The sequence below is a fragment of the Diadema setosum genome, chromosome 18, assembly GCF_964275005.1.
Source record: "Diadema setosum chromosome 18, eeDiaSeto1, whole genome shotgun sequence".
Taxonomy (NCBI): domain Eukaryota; kingdom Metazoa; phylum Echinodermata; class Echinoidea; order Diadematoida; family Diadematidae; genus Diadema; species Diadema setosum.
Window position 1 is genome coordinate 5,123,325 of NC_092702.1, and position 16,282 is coordinate 5,139,606.

The window sequence follows — 16,282 nt, forward strand, 5'->3', positions numbered from 1 at the left end:
ATACAAAATAAAAGGTCTGAAGCCTGCGCAGAAAAAAATTTAATTAATTATTTGCGAGAGCTGCTTAAGTTTCAAAAAGTCTGTGGCACATGCATGGGTCAAAAATATTGATGTTACTGTGTATAACTGAAATGTTAATTTACATTTTTCCCTAATCATGTTTACATCATTTTTCAATATGAATGAATTTCTATCATATGGTGACATGTGTACATAATTCTACTCAAGACAATGATGAACCAAATAAAAAATTTGGCAGGACCAGTGTCAGAACTTAAACTTTAAGTCCCCTCATGTTCCCGACCTAAACACATCAAGGAACAGAAAAGGGTGGTGGAGCAAAGATGAATTTCTCAACAAATACAGAAAATATCACTCAGTATCGCCCTACAACCCTCTGGGTGACATCATATATAATAGTACAAACTCATACTCACACTCAACAAGCATTCAAATATTTTGTACATATGAATTTATACACAATATACAATGAAGATACGCATATATACATGGAGGTTTCTTGATAACCACATTTACATGGACATATTATGCAAATGTATCACAGAATCAATTCGCAAGAGGTATACAGGATGCCATCACACAGGGATATAATCACAGATATAAAAGCTAAATATTTGACCATGCTCTGCATAAAAGTGTAAAATTGAAAATTACTTTCCAATGTACATATTTACATGGATCCATACTTTGACAAAAGGTAAGAACATGGGGCAGACATTACCAGTATCCTCTCATCCTGGTAGACTTAAAGGAGTTTTATCCCACAGTGGCTGATGTGCATTGTGTCTCTAGATTTAAAAAAAAAAAAAACAAACAAACAAACAAACAAACTAACACATCTTGCACACACAAAACAACATGCCACAGTGACAATGAACATTAAAGGGAAGATAAACCCCAAGAACAATGTGGATTGAGTGAAAGCAGCAACATTAATAGAACACATCAGTGAAAGTTTGAAGAAAATCGGACAATCGATGCAAAAGTTATGAATATTTAAAGTTTTGGTGTTGGAACCGCTGGATGAGGAGACTACTAGAGGTTATGACGTATGAGTGGACAACAATACCAAGAAAATATAAAGAAAATACTACAAAAATCCATTTTTCATGAAAATTACAAATTCCATCAACTTGATATTGACATATGTTAAGGGTAGCAATTATTCCCCCTGCTTTCTGAAAGCGGTTGGTCCACTGCTCTTTCATAATTCTAGAAAAGTGAATTTTTGTTGAATTTCCTTTATATTTTCTTTGTATCGTTGTCCACTCATACGTCATTTCCTCTAGTAGTCTCCTCATCCAGCGGTTCCATCACCAAAACTTTAAAAAGTCATAACTTTTGCATCGATTGTCCGATTTTCCTCAAACTTTCACTGATGTGTTCTCCTAATGTTGCTGCTTTCACTCAATCCACATTGCTCTTTGGGTTTACCTTCCCTTTAACTCTTTTCATTTTAGTTCAAATCTTTCAAGTGATGAAATTGTAGTTCTTGAAATAGGATGCACACTTTATATCATGATCTACATTGGAAAAAAAAAAAGAAAGAGAAAAAACATTAAGAAAGACAACAAATACCTTCATGGACAAAGCTATAAATCAATCTGCTGCACAAAATATTGTACAGCTGATGTTTAACTACAGCTTTACCTTTTGGTACTTCCTACCAAATTTTCCATGTAAAACATTCACTGTACACTGTATTAATATATTCAAAATGGCTTCATGAGTTTGAGCTGGAATGACTTCCTCAAATTTCCTAAAAAAACAACAACAAACAAACAAAGATCAAAGGTGTGTATCTCATGCAGGAAAAAAAAAAAAACCCAGAAATTCCAGAGTTAAAATCTAACAAGTTTGGACAAAAATCACAACATTCTAGTGTTTCATTACCATGGATATGTTTTTCTCATTCCAAAATTGCTTTTCGGATATCATTCAAAAATATCTGTTATCAATATAACAATGATCCCCTATGAAAACATGTAAATAATTATGTACATATAACAATTCTTCTGTAAATATTGTAAATACGTTATATTATAATCTATATCATTGAAAGGACTGGCCTCGACTAGCCTGCACGCTATTGCCAGTTCTTTTTTGCCAAACTATAACTATTAATTGTTGTGACTTTGTTGACGATGTTTGTTTGTTTGTTTGTTTGTTTGGTAAATAAATCTCATTTTATTTCATTTCATTTCATTTCATTTCATTTCATTTCATTTCATTTCATTTCATCTCATTTCATTTCATTTCAAATTGATACAAGTATATCACATGAAAATACACAAAATGACAACACTGCAAGATGGACTCAATTCATTTGTAAAATCAGTCACCCCAAACATATCATGTGAGAGAGTAACAGACTAATTTTTGTTGAGGGAAATGGTAGGTAGACTTGAAAACAAATCAATATTCCACTTCACACCTGGTAGCCAAAAGCTCTTTTCCTACACATTTGAACAAAAAGCAAGACCTACACATGCTTCACAAAGTACCTTATAGTATTTGCAGTGTTAAATCTCTCTTTAACATTCACACTATCACACTCCACTAAAAAAAAAAAAAAGAAGTTAACGCTAGAACTAAAAACAGGGGATCCTTCGATTGGAGACCTTGTAAGAGGAAAACTAATGACACATCCAACAAATTCTAATCAGCTGATGAATATTTCACCCCGACAGAGGCTACTGCAGAGTGGCAAGAAGAGGACCAGGTGTGACAAAAGTACAACAAAATGGCAGGATTCACAAGCCTGGTCATCCGGCTCCTCTAGCTAACCGGGGTCATCGTCGTCGCCAGGGTCGACACGTTTGGAAACAACGTCGTTAATGGATCTCTCTCACCTCCAAATAGCGTCCTCTCTGAATCATACAGGAATCCTGTCAGAGTAAAGAAAAAACAAGGTAAGTGCCAAAATGTGTCTCGCCCATTCGTGAAGAAGAAATCAATGTTTTTCTAGCTCCCGGAATTTCATTGACCCGGCCTCTGAGCTTTGACCTTGTGGTGACCTTCAACTCCCCAAGGACATTTACCAGCCAAGTTTTGTCACAAACGGACGTATGGATTAAAAGTTATGAACCATAATCGAAACGTGCCATAAAAACTTAACAATGGGCCCTAAAAGTTTGTTGACCCCTGTCTGTGACCTTTGACCTGGTGATGACCTTTAACTTCCCAGGGGACTTCTTCCATCCAAGTTTGGTCACAAACGGACAAAGGGATCAAAAGTTACGAGCCATAATCGAAACATGCCGTAAAAACTTAACATAGGGCCCTAAAAGTTCCCTGACCCCTGTCTGTGAACTTTAACCTTGTTATGACCTTCAAATCCACAAGGGACATCTACCATCGAGGTTTGGTCACAAACAGAAATAGGGATCAAAAGTTATTAGCCATAATCGAAACGCGGTGTAAAAACTTAAGATTGGGTCCTAAAAGTTCATTGACGCCTGTCTGTGACCTTTGACCTCGTGGTGAGCTTCAACTCCCCAAGGGACATCTACCATCCATGTTTGGTCACAAACAGACTTATGGATCAAAAGTTTTGAGCCATAAACAAAATGTGCCCTAAAGACATAACATTGGGCACTTAAAGTTTGTTGACCCCTGTCTGTGACCTTTGACCTTGTGGTGACCTTCAAATTCCCAAGGGACATCTGTCATCCAAGTTTGGTCACAAACGGACATATGGATCAAAAGTTATGAGCCGTAATCGAAACGCGCCGTAAAAACTTAACATTGGGCCCTAAAGCTCATTGACCCCTGCCTGTGACCTTTGACCTTCAGGTGACCTTTATGTTTGGTAAAATGTGTAACTTTGCATAACCACTCTTCCCTCCAAGTTTGATTGAAATTGAAGTCCTCAGTAGAGAGTTATTCAAGTTTTTGAAGCATTATGGACAGACGATGGACGGACGGATGATGGACGGACAGACGCCGCAGGCGATCCCTTAGTCTCCCCGCACCTCCGGTGGGCTCGACAAAAACAAGGATGATGATAACAAATCTTGAGGATTGATGAACAAATCCCTATAGCAGCTGCAAGAGAGCTAGATTGGGATGACAGCTGGATTGGGACGACAGCTAGACTGGGATATGATAATAATAATAATAATAATAATAATAATAATAGGTACAGCATGTGTAATGCGCCATCGATCTAGTGGCCTATTCTGAGGCGCAGAGGGACATAATTATAAAGAGAATAGAATAACATACATTATAATCATAGTTGTACATAAGAAGGTTGGAGAAGAAGAAAGAGATAGAAATATATACCCGATGATACAAACAAAATCAGTCTAATTTTGCACATTCCTTACCAAACCTGCACTATTACAAACTTGGGAAGGACTCAGAGAACACACACCTCCGCCAAGCCAGCAACTCATTTCCACCTATGCATACATGAATGTAATAACGCGGTCATCCGCGGGTAACAAAGTATTGATTTCGGAGAAATATACACAACAAAAGCATTGGATATGACATCTTAAGATATAAGTCATTTCTTGTATGTTGATTTCTGAGAGGTACAGTCATAAAGCTCTCACTTTGTAGGGAAGAGGGAATATTTCAAGAGTAAGAATAGATTTTGGAAAAGGATGAGTGATCGGGTCAGAAATCTTCCTCTGGTTGGCTTGGGGAGAATGTGAAAATTTCACTCACTCTCAAAATAGCCGATATGTTTGTTTGTTTTTTTTGTTGTTGTTTTTTTGTTATTTTTTTTCAAGCTTGAGGAAAGTGCAAAGTTCTGAACAACCAAAAGGATTTTGGTGAAAATTCAGGTTTTAACCTGTACCGACAAGCTGAAAATACTAAACAGAGATGTCTGTGTTAGATTCACCACAACACCATATTCCCTAAATTTCTGTTTGATGAAGCAATGTTGCATCTTCACAGAGCTTGGTGGATTACATGACATAAGAGCACTTCTAGAAAAGCACTCACAGAGCACACACATCCGTTCACAAGTTCACAAGTAGAAAAGTACTCAAGAGAGCACAGACCTCTGCTACACAGCTCATTTCAACCCATACACACATGCTGAAAATGGTCATATTTCCCGATGATAAAGAAACCTTTAAAGTGTCTCACTACATGTACCTCCAGTATGCACTCAGTCCACGAATCCAAACTGAAAATCCACGCAGCTCAAACTCCCTCGTTTGTTTGCCCTATTTGCCAACAATGAAGAGTCCTTCAAGAAATTCAAACAAACTCCTGGATCCAGATGGTGGTCTGGATTACTACCAAAGTTTAATCATTTGTTCCTTGTGTCAATCTTAACTTTTACTGTATCATCCACATCCATTCACATCTTTTTGAGTTATTTTACAAACAGACAGACAGACAGACAGGCAAACCAATGCTAGCAAAAATATAATGTAACCTCCTTGGCGTGGGTATTAAGAAGGGAAGATTCCCGGTGACTCACCTGCTACACATGATGTCAGTAGACATGCCACACTTCCAGCCACCAGTGCTCTGAAGACCAGCTTTGACACGTCAGGCATCCTGCTTGGGATGAGGGGTACCATGGAACCCAGCATCACCCCCAAGCTACCCAGGTTGGTGAAGCCACACAGGGCATAGGTTGCTATCACCTGTGTCCGCGCCTGGGGAGTAGGAAGACGGATGAAGAAGGGGTCAAGGGTTAGCCTCACATCATCATCTTACACGTATCTCAAATTCTTACTAACATAATTAGTTTGTTAAAATCTCACTCTGTTGTATACAAATGAATCTAAAAATGTCCATATTCTGAAGTTTTACTATATGATCACATACTGTATAAACTGTTATTTTCATGAATTACATTTGAACCGCGAATTTAACAACACGCAAAAATGTCGCAATGTGCTAAGGCAATAGTGCGCTTATGAAGGCCTCTGTGCCAATTCGCAAAAACAACATCTCGCATAAATATTTGAGACCTCCTCATTCGCAAATATATCTGTAAGTGAAAATAATAGCGTATACAGTAATAAGTGCATGGAATGAAATATTGTCTCAAAGAGTTTGCTTATTACTTGAAAACTTTTTCAAGTTACCAGAACAGTTAACCAACTGAAAGGGCTACCCTGCTAAAAGAATATTGAAATAAATAAATAAATAAATAAATAAATAAATAAATAAATAAACTTTAAAATGCTATCAGCATAAATTAACATCACCCCAAACCAGATTATTCTAAACTTGAAGGAGTTGCTGCTTCATTATTACTGCATCAAAACTCAAGTTAGTACATCATACACACACACAAACAAACACACACCCAAAGCCTGACAAACACACATACAGAACTCACACTGACAGTGCCTTCTTTTATTCTTTCTGACAAGTCCGAGTATGCGATGAACTCATTGAGAAAGGTCTTCGTTCCGATGAGTTCTGCCACCAGCCCACAATCCTCCACGGAGGTGCCCAGGATCCAGGCCAGGGGGAAGAAAAGGTACCTACAAATCAGCTAGAAATCACATCCAAAAAAATAATTAGAGAGTCTATCCTTCAACTTTCACTAAAAGTAGAGTCATCGTCATCAACTGTTCATATGTGACCCTGCACCTCAAAACAAACAAAAAGTCGCCAGACATGAATTTTTAGTTAAGACCATTTTCTGAAAGAGCAGACTTTAAGCTTTAAAATGACATATAAGTCAAATCAAATGGACTCTCCTAACCTATCTAAATATTGGAAAGAAAGCACAAATTCAGGAAAAGTGTGAACTGAGAAAAGAGGCTCTGAAGTACAGTGTCTATTCAAGCACTTTAATAATCTTTACCAAACCATGCTGGCTGTCAGATGAATGGGACAAAAAACAGGAAGTAAACCACCAGAGTAACAACAATGAAGGGATTATCAGATTAAACTGAAATTAAGCATGCCTCATTAACTCATTCTGTCCATAATCAATGCCAACTTTCAAAGCAGTAGCACTATTCTTTCAAAAGTTATAAGAGTTGAAAGTGAAGAGTGTGGACAAGGTTTTTCAGAAATGAAAAAGGGATTCTAAAGACACACCTAGTCACACTATTCTACCAAAAATGTTCTAAATAAACTGCTAAAAAAAAACACTTTCCCGCCCGTTTTATGATACCAAATTTTAGCATAATGTAAAAGAAGACCCGCTCTTTCAGAAAATATGAAAAAGTCAAGTTCGGCTAGGTTGACCAATTTCACTTAATTTCAGTCCTCACGCAAAATCAGTGTGTGCGACTTTATGTTCGTTTTGAGGTGCACGGTCACATATATTCCGGAAGTATTGGATGTATTGGTATGCACCAATTTTTGACTGATGCTGCATAATGATCGTGTAACCCTCCCATACAAAACCAGAGACACTTGACATTTGTATTTATTTCCTTATTCAAGAATTAAAAAGTAGAGTAATAATTAATTAATAATTAATAATATCAATTTATAAAGCGCAAAACCTATAGACATATATTCTTCTGCGCTGCAAAAGCTTCTGATGTGCTTGATAATAACGAACAAAGCAAAGCAATCTTAAGTCTAGATGCAGAGCACACAAAGAACGTACATAAAAAGAGAACAAATACAATACACGATTACAGAAAGACTGCCAAAACATCAGTATCAATAAGGATACTGCTGTTCTTCCATGAGGTAATGAGAGAATATGGATAATTACACCAGTCCCGTAACTCAATAAAAACACAATTAGTCATCCATAAAAATGACTCACAGAAATTCAGTATGAGATATCTCAGATGGAGGGTTACAAACTTTACATTAACTTCCTGATCATGACATTTTCACATCTGACAAACCATAAACATTCCTTTGATATTATGTGATTTGGTTCCCTTTATTCCCAGAACCTGTTATTGAGTATTAGAGCCACAAAATAGACAAAGAGAGTTTTGACATATTAAGCTCTGGAGTTAGCCTGCAATTTATTGAGTGTGTACAGGAAGAGCTATGAGATCAAACATATTTGGTCAATTCCAAACACTACACCTACATAATCTATAAAACTGCATCATACATGTATCTTCAAATAGCTAAATCTGCTGTCCAAATTCCAAGGTTGCCAATAATCTGAAATGGAAGACCTGCCAGTGTTGTAGAAGATGTAGATGTAATGTTTTGAATGGACCAAAATTAATTATGTTTGATTTCCTAGCTCTTCCTGTACGCATTTGATTGCAGGTAAAGTTTGGAGCTTAATATGTCAAAAGTCTTTTCATTTGTTTGTTGGCTGATATTCAAATAGCAGGTTTTGGAAATGAAGGGAACCAAAGTCACTAATCAAAGGAAAGTTTAGGGTTTGGCAGATGTGCATTTCTGTAAAAAAAAAAAAAAATGTAATAATATATTCTGAGCAACAACAAAAAAGTATTATTAATTCTATTACAGTCATGTTTTAAGAAAGTCATAACAGGGCTGAAGTGGCATTGGGATCATTACTGCTGACTGCTAAAATTTAGCAGCCTCCATGGTATTGGGCAACGGTACATCTTACTAACATAAGATGGTGCCACAAAACACTGTAACCCGGGTATGATAGTACCAAGGGTACAATGTGCTGTGTCACATGTTAAATGCCACTTCAGTAGTTTCATCGTCAGAATCAGCACTGTCCTCATTTATACCTGGAAACTGAGGTTCTCCACACCAGCCATGGTGCCAAGCCACCGGAGGACAGCGTTGACAAATGCTAGGAAGGCCAGGCAGGCCAGAATGTTGCAGATGATGTAGGCACAGATTTTCAGGCCGTCGGCAGCTCCGTTGAAGAACGCCTCCAAGCAATTCCTCTCTGGTCTGCTCATCACCCACAAAACAAGAGGTGGAGATAAAAAGTTGAGTTAACCAAGGAAGTGTTTTGGCATCACTTCTTTGAGAGAAACATAAGAAGAGACCTGGTGAGTCTCATGCTTACCTGATTATCGCAAGTTCACTTTCCATGCAATCTTGCCGACTTTTTCCCCTAAAAAGAATGTGGCAAGCTTGAGGGTCACCATGTGAAAATCATATCACATTGGTGATGATAGCTGCCAAGTTTGTAGGAAATATGACTTAAGTTTCCAAAAGGAAGATCAATATGTAAAAAACCCTGGATCTACCATAAACTTGGAAGTAGATTTCCTGATGTATTTACTCACAGTATTTCTAATTTAAAGAAGATTTTTTAAGACTTTCTAATTTGGGGGTTTGGGGCATCCCCTGTGGGGGAAGGCAGTATGGTGTCCTTGGTCTCATGTTTGCATGTCACTTGAGCCTTTGGCTCTGGTGAGCTAAAAACTCATTTAGGATTATCTGCAACTTATGCAGCCACTAGTCTTTGTCAAAGACCCTCTCACTGAAGTAATCACATGAAGAGTGGGCAGATGATTATCACGTAGGACAGAGTCAAGTCACTAGATGGAGTCAAACCCTATTGAGAGAGACTATTTGAATCTGGTCCAAATTCCTCAACATATGTCTTTGAATTACCAAATTTTTGCTACCACAAGAAGCGTTTGGTTAAAGAAAATCACATCCAAACAGCACAGTCCTGTTCCAAGAAGCTCATGAATTAAATATTTTGCACTGACAGCCAATTGGCAAATCCACTGTTCAAAGTGATTGCCTGAATATTTGAATGCTGAACCATTCAGCAGGGATAGTGCACCAGTTATGGGCCTATGATCTCACTGGAAGAGACATCACCACGACTCTTGCAACTCGAAGACCAAAAATGACTTATTCCTTATAGCTGAACAAAAACATAATAGGGCAATTACTCTCCAGCTAAATACTGGTCAGTGATAAGGTTAGATTACAGATTAGGGTTAGGGTGGGGTTAAGGGTTAGAGTTTGGGTTCGGGTTAGGATTAGCTTCAGGACTAGGTTCAGGATTAGGATTAGGGTTAGGGTCAGGGGAAGGGTCTCGGGTAATTACACAGGGGGTAATTGCCCTAGACCCAAGCAAAAAAGCATTGTAAGATATATAGACAATAATTTTGGGACCTGAATTTTTACTTCGTTGTAACAAGAGCTTTGTTATAACCCTGTTTGTTATAAAAGGAGTCCACAAGCTGTATCATCATTCCCCTAAAACTGCCTTATCTATCTCTTTCTCTGTCATGGACATTTTTTTTACATCCCCTGCAGACGTACACTTTCTCAACCTCCACATTGAAGACTCTCGCCGTCTTGGGCCTCCTCGTCTCCGGGTAGAAGATCTTAGCGACGGCCAGAGCCGCCGGGGCCGAGATGATGGAAGCGGAGAGGAGATGGGCGGGGCTGATGCCAAAGGTGATGTAGATGGCCAGCATGTTGCCTGCGATGGTGGCAAAGCCGCCCGTCATCATTGAGTGGAGCTCAGAGTTGGTCATATCCTTCAAGTATGGTTTGATGGCCAGAGGGGCAGTGGTCTGTTGAAATGGAATTTGCAATACCACTTGACATAAGACTTCTTCATTCCTTTTTTTTTTTCCACATCGGAAAATAAAGTCATGCATTTCAAATGTCAGAAGAATTAAGCAATAAAGCCAACAAACAACATCTGTATCTACAACATGTTAGAACTATGAATACAGAGCACACACTATCGTTGTCAGACATCGAACCATTTTCAGTCACAAACATTCAAAAGTGTCTGATAGAAGTGATTTACAGCAGTCTAAAGTCACTCTAAGGTCAATGATGACCATCTGTAATCCTAGCCAACTATCACCACATCAATTCCAAATAAACATGGGGCTTGATTTTTTTTTCTTACATTTTTTACAAGGACCCCCAAAATGTTCTCATATATTGTCTCCATGCACACCCTAACCTCAGCTAATAAGGTTTGTGACATTCATTTTCATAAAAATCCATATTTTCCTTCAGACTTTAAATCATTTCAAGCATTTTTTCAATGTCATTTGAACATTGCATGCTTGCTCTTCTTTGTACTGAGCATAAACTATAGTCGCCACTTGCCCCCTGTTTTTGTCTTTCTCGTCAAAATAACAGGATATTCAATATTTCCCCAGTTATCATAACAGGAAAACACACTTGTCTGTCTCTGTACAGCTCTTACCATGCCAACAAAGATGTTGGATGCTGCAGCAAATGACTCCGCCCCCGAGGTTGCCATGGTGAAGTGCATGACGAAGGCCAAGGCCTTGATGATGACTTGCATGATGCCAAAGTAGTAGAGGAGCGCACACACGGAGCTGGTGAAGATGATCACCGGAAGAGCCTGGGTTTACGGCAGAAGGACGATGCTTTTGGTCAAGATGTGACGCATATATGCTTTTCTCAAACCACATGACATCTTCACACAAAATTGTCAGGTGAGAATGAGAAGGGCATTCAGTTGCCACTATAGCCATCATGTTTGAGGCACCTTAACGCCCTTCTCATTCTCACCCAACGAAATTTGGCCAGAACAGGAGAAGCAAAAGGGAGATAGAGGAGAGAGAGGGGGTCTTAAGAGAGGTGATTCAAACCTTCAATGTCATGTTTGATTTATTTGTTTTACCCTCTTATCTTCTGCATATTTTTGGGATGAATAGTGTTTTGTTTTGGGAGATTCATCAAGTCTTCTGAATCCTAGAAATCTCCAGAGTGCCCGCTTCAACTCTCTGACTAACATCACATTCAGTTTTGATACATTTTAACAGCATAAATGGCAGCTAGTACAAGCTATCTTTGAAAAGAATGAGGGGTTATGAATCCATCAAATATGATCTGACTTCAGTCAGCAAAGACACTTTTGGCTGAAGACTCAAGACTTTGGAATATTCAATAGTTTGAAACAGGCTGACCGTATGTGCCACATATCGAGGATACAAAGATGATCACTATCTGGATATGAGTTTTCTTCAATTTGTCTCCCTCTGTACAAGGGCAGAGTTTGTCTCCTTTTCACACAGAAGACAGACAAATTGAAGAAAAGTCATATCCAATGTCTTCACCCCTCTGCTTTATGATCTCATGCTTTCATGATCAGTACCTCTGGAGAAAATGGCTTTATTATCTGCCTATCAGATCATAGAATATAAAGAGCATATACAGCCAAGGTCACACATTAGACAGTACATGTAGGTCAAGATGAGGCATCTCAATAAAAAAAAAAAACAAATGTTTTGCCATCTCTTTGTGTGCCCCGTTTGCACCCCTGACTCACCTTGCCAACTTCGCATATTTTGTTCAAATGCACATTTTGTTCAAACAGACAACCGTGCACAAACCGATCAATAAATCGCAATATGCCACAGTCCTGTGACAGAGTTATAGCCATACATCGTAGCTTTATCATAATATTTACATTACAGGAGAACTTGCAATTTTTGTCTACAACTTTGTTGTTTTGCATTTCTGGCATGAACTCTTCTGTAAAAAATTACATGGCTTTGAAAAACAGAATGTTTTCCAAGAGCGCTCATGCATTGCAGATTTGGGATTTACACTATGGAACACAAAGAGATTCAAGAAGCAAAACATCAAAACAAACTCTACAGTGTCTAATTTACACTGTGAACCTTATCTCTCTCACTAGCATTGACAACCTGACTACACTTGATGTCAATGTTAGTTGTTTTAGGTGCTGATCTTGTGTGGGTTGATATATTACAGGGATGTGGGGTACAAAGACATCATCGTGTTGGGTGGGTGCAATAGCGCTTTCATATGAACCAACTTTTGGTATACACATGTGATGTATGGATATACAATGTATTGATACGAGTCCATTCAGACACATGCAGCCCCGTTATCTGAAACTAGTATGGGAGCATTCAGACCTCACGTTTAGTTGAACTTTCATGGGAAGCTCATGAATATATACGAGTCTCTCCGTTCCATTGCGCAGTACGAACTTTGTGCAAGCTTTGCACTTTTGTGTTTACACTTCATGCTGGATTCATCTGTAGTAGAGGATGGGCCCTAGGTGCATGTTGCACACAAGCCCCGACTACTTACACAACATATGAATATGAGAGCTTTCAGATGCATACACACAAAAAAATGTCACATAGCTTTAGGATAATTGAACAAAATAATTTCAAAAAATGTCCTATACTGAAACAACATATCAATATGTGGGCATTCAGATGTAAAAAAAAAAAAAACAAAAAAACATCCTACATCCACACATCGTATATCCATACATCATATATCAATACAAGAACTCTCTCGTCTGAAAGGGGGGCAAGATGTGACTCTACCGAGCTCAAATTTGCTGGTACTGATAACAAAACTCTGACAAACAAGTTACTTGGAAGTTGTGGAATTCCCAAGGAGCTCTCATCTGAGGTGCTTCTTTTTTTGCTAAATATGGTACACTCGCTGATAACACATTACATTCAACTCTGCCCTGTTATCACGATTAAATGTCAATAAATCATGATTTCAGTCACACAGCTATAAGATGTTAAATACCCCTACAGCCATAATATTCACGGGAGGTAAGATTGTGAGGGTCAGAACGTGACGTTTTCCCCTTTCCCCTCGATTTCACTCAAAGTGTTGCTCTGACAAATGAAATCTAGTGTATCTGAGAAAAAGGTTTACATTAGGAATTTAAGCCTCTTGTTTGGGAAAGAGGATAAATCAAAATTGTACACTCAACAAGTTACAACTCTGAACCGTATTACACTCACATTATTACTCACAGTATTATCACACACACACACACACATGCCTAGGAATCAAAATATGAAAGTATGTCCCGCTATGAGATGATTTCTATTGATTGCTATACATTCAACTTCAGTTTCTCAACAGAAAAAAATTTTTTTAAAAATTTATCAAATATAACAAACATAATTGAATGACATATAGTTGAATACTAGAGATATAAACCAGGCAAGTTACTCATCCACTGGCACCTGTTTACACCACTGTTTTTACACACAATGTTCTGATGCCCTGATGACAAGGAAATGCAAGTTTACAGCCATCAAAGCCGTGCTGTCATGTATTGGTGCACTAAAATGATGTTTTCTGGTTGCACTTTCGGCAATATGTTGCTAGTTTTGTTTGGTAGAGATACCCTGTACCTGTAGTCAGCACAAATTGCACAAGCCCCCCAACTCTCCTTTGACTTGTGTCTCAATCATACATGCCAATGACTACCAGCCTGGCCACTACTGGCAATCTCCACAACTCTGCAGAGATGATCCGGATTGATAGCATAGTGAAACCATACCACATACTTGCAGGAGCTTGCTATCAAATTTGCTTTCGTCGACCCATGAAGGTCAGGACCGTCCATACACATCCTGTTGTAAATATCCCCTGGTATGGTGGGGCTATACTACAGAAGTCAGACTTCTCACAATGTAGGTTTGTCGTACAATGTCACAGCACTTTTTTGCAGCCAGCAGGTCTTATCTATTTCAATTTTGTTCCTGTTGGAATAATGACCTCATAAAAGTAGAGAATAGTTAATGTGTGATTAGCATGAAAATCACTACAATGTGCCTTATTGATTACATTTAACTGGTATAGTTTTCAGATTAAACAAAAAACAACAAAAGGTGTCCACTGGTTTCATTCTGACCAGTGAAATAAAAGAGTCCACCATATGTTGCTGAAGATATACCATGCTGTCAAAGTGGTATACAGGTGAGGCAGATGCATGATAAAACCCTTAGGGCCAAATTCATGAAGGTGTTTCAAATTTGGACTATTAGTCCAGGCTAGAAGGCACCCAACCTTGTTTTTTGATATATACAATGTTTTTTGATGGTTTCTTGTCAATTCGAGGGTGCTGATTCCAAATCCGATTGATGCCACTCGCGTAACCTTGAGCATTTTCGGCAAAATGCAAAAATCCAAAATGGCCGCCAGATATGCTAATTCGGCCGTGATAAACATAATAATGCGCATTATATGACAAATTATTCCACCAAACTTTGTACATTTCTGTTCCTAGAGTTACTCCATCTGCATTTGCAAGAGAATTTTCATTTCATATAGGTCCATTTAGTATTTAAAGCTCATTTTTAATCAAAATGGCCGCCATTCCTATGCTTATGTACTATATGAATGGCAAAACATAATGCATGGGAATATAGAACAAATTTACTGTGTTTCCAGTCCCGTACCTACGCTGTCATAAAGTGTTGCATGTGTAATACAAATATGTTGGGTGTCACTTACAATATAACGGGCCTACATGTATATTTCAGCATTTGATATTCATAAACCTTACTATATGTTTAACACAATTTCTTATCTATTTCATTTTGTCTCAACAACGAATATAAGTTCACTAAACGTCTCGCAAGAAAGCAATATAATGTCATATTCTACACGCAGATTGAATATAAAAATGTAATACTAACACAATATCTTAAGAAGCCTAGATGCATGGTATTTATCAAATAATGTTAAAAATGGAAGGGAATCTAGAAAACAAAGCTTTTAATATACATTCCCCTATAACCATATTAACAAAGTACAGAAAATCCTATACAGTAAGTGCAGAGATATGGTTGCCGACAAAAACATACCGGACATTCCGACACACCTAAAAACCCTTTACATTATAGATTTTTTTTTTCCAGCAAGGAGTTGGGGGGCGGGGGGGGGGGGGGGGGGGGGGGGGAGGCGAGTTTGAAATGGATCATAACCTCCATCACTTTGATATGATATAATTTAGAAGTACCGCCTTGATATTATAGAGTAAACTTGATTTTCTTCTTGACTTAAAACGACAAAAACTGGTGAAGGCATAAACGAAACTGTCTAAACGCAATACCGTACAAACTATTCATTAAACATCAACCAAGGAGCAATGTGAGATACCTCTTTCAGTTCTCTCACAGTTCCCAGGTGTTGATAATAATTAGATACACTTTGACATCATGATCTCATTCAGTCTTGTCTTAAAACTAAAACTGTAATTTTTATTGTCTTTAAAGAACCCTTTAATTGGATGTTTGGCAGCAGGTGACATCAGCCCCAAATTTGCAGAATTTTCAGGCTAAAGATGCATATGAGTCCTGCAATTGCTTTAATAGAAACCACATCTGGTGATGTTCAGCACTTCCTCAGGGGTCAGAGGGCGATTATTTGCCATAGAAACAGAATGAAGACATAAAGACTTGCTTGATCACCACCCGTTGAAGCCATATGGCTTTGTTGCCAGGCCAGAGACAAGTGTTGTAGGTAACTTAGGTGGTGTCAAAGATGACATCAGACCAGCATCTTCACCAACCGGTTTTGGGGTCAAAGCTTTCAAGTTACGGGAGGGAAATCTAGGCTTGTGGGATTTCAGACGCATTGATGGCAGGTTGTTCAAGGG

At 38.3% G+C, this 16,282-nt stretch overlaps 1 protein-coding gene across 1 annotated transcript in view; it reads right to left on the reverse strand.

Annotated features, from left to right (window-relative positions):
• Positions 1 to 2,799: 2,799 nt before the first annotated feature.
• Positions 2,800 to 16,282, reverse strand: part of LOC140241945 (solute carrier family 28 member 3-like) — a 71,521-nt gene continuing 58,038 nt past the window's right edge. Inside the window, exons 6-11 of the mRNA XM_072321692.1 lie at positions 11,066 to 11,227; positions 10,156 to 10,412; positions 8,649 to 8,817; positions 6,341 to 6,499; positions 5,468 to 5,648; positions 2,800 to 2,909 (exon numbers count right to left, since the gene is read on the reverse strand). Coding sequence (XP_072177793.1) covers positions 2,800 to 2,909; positions 5,468 to 5,648; positions 6,341 to 6,499; positions 8,649 to 8,817; positions 10,156 to 10,412; positions 11,066 to 11,227 — 1,038 coding nt within the window. The remainder of the gene's footprint in view (positions 2,910 to 5,467; positions 5,649 to 6,340; positions 6,500 to 8,648; positions 8,818 to 10,155; positions 10,413 to 11,065; positions 11,228 to 16,282) is intronic.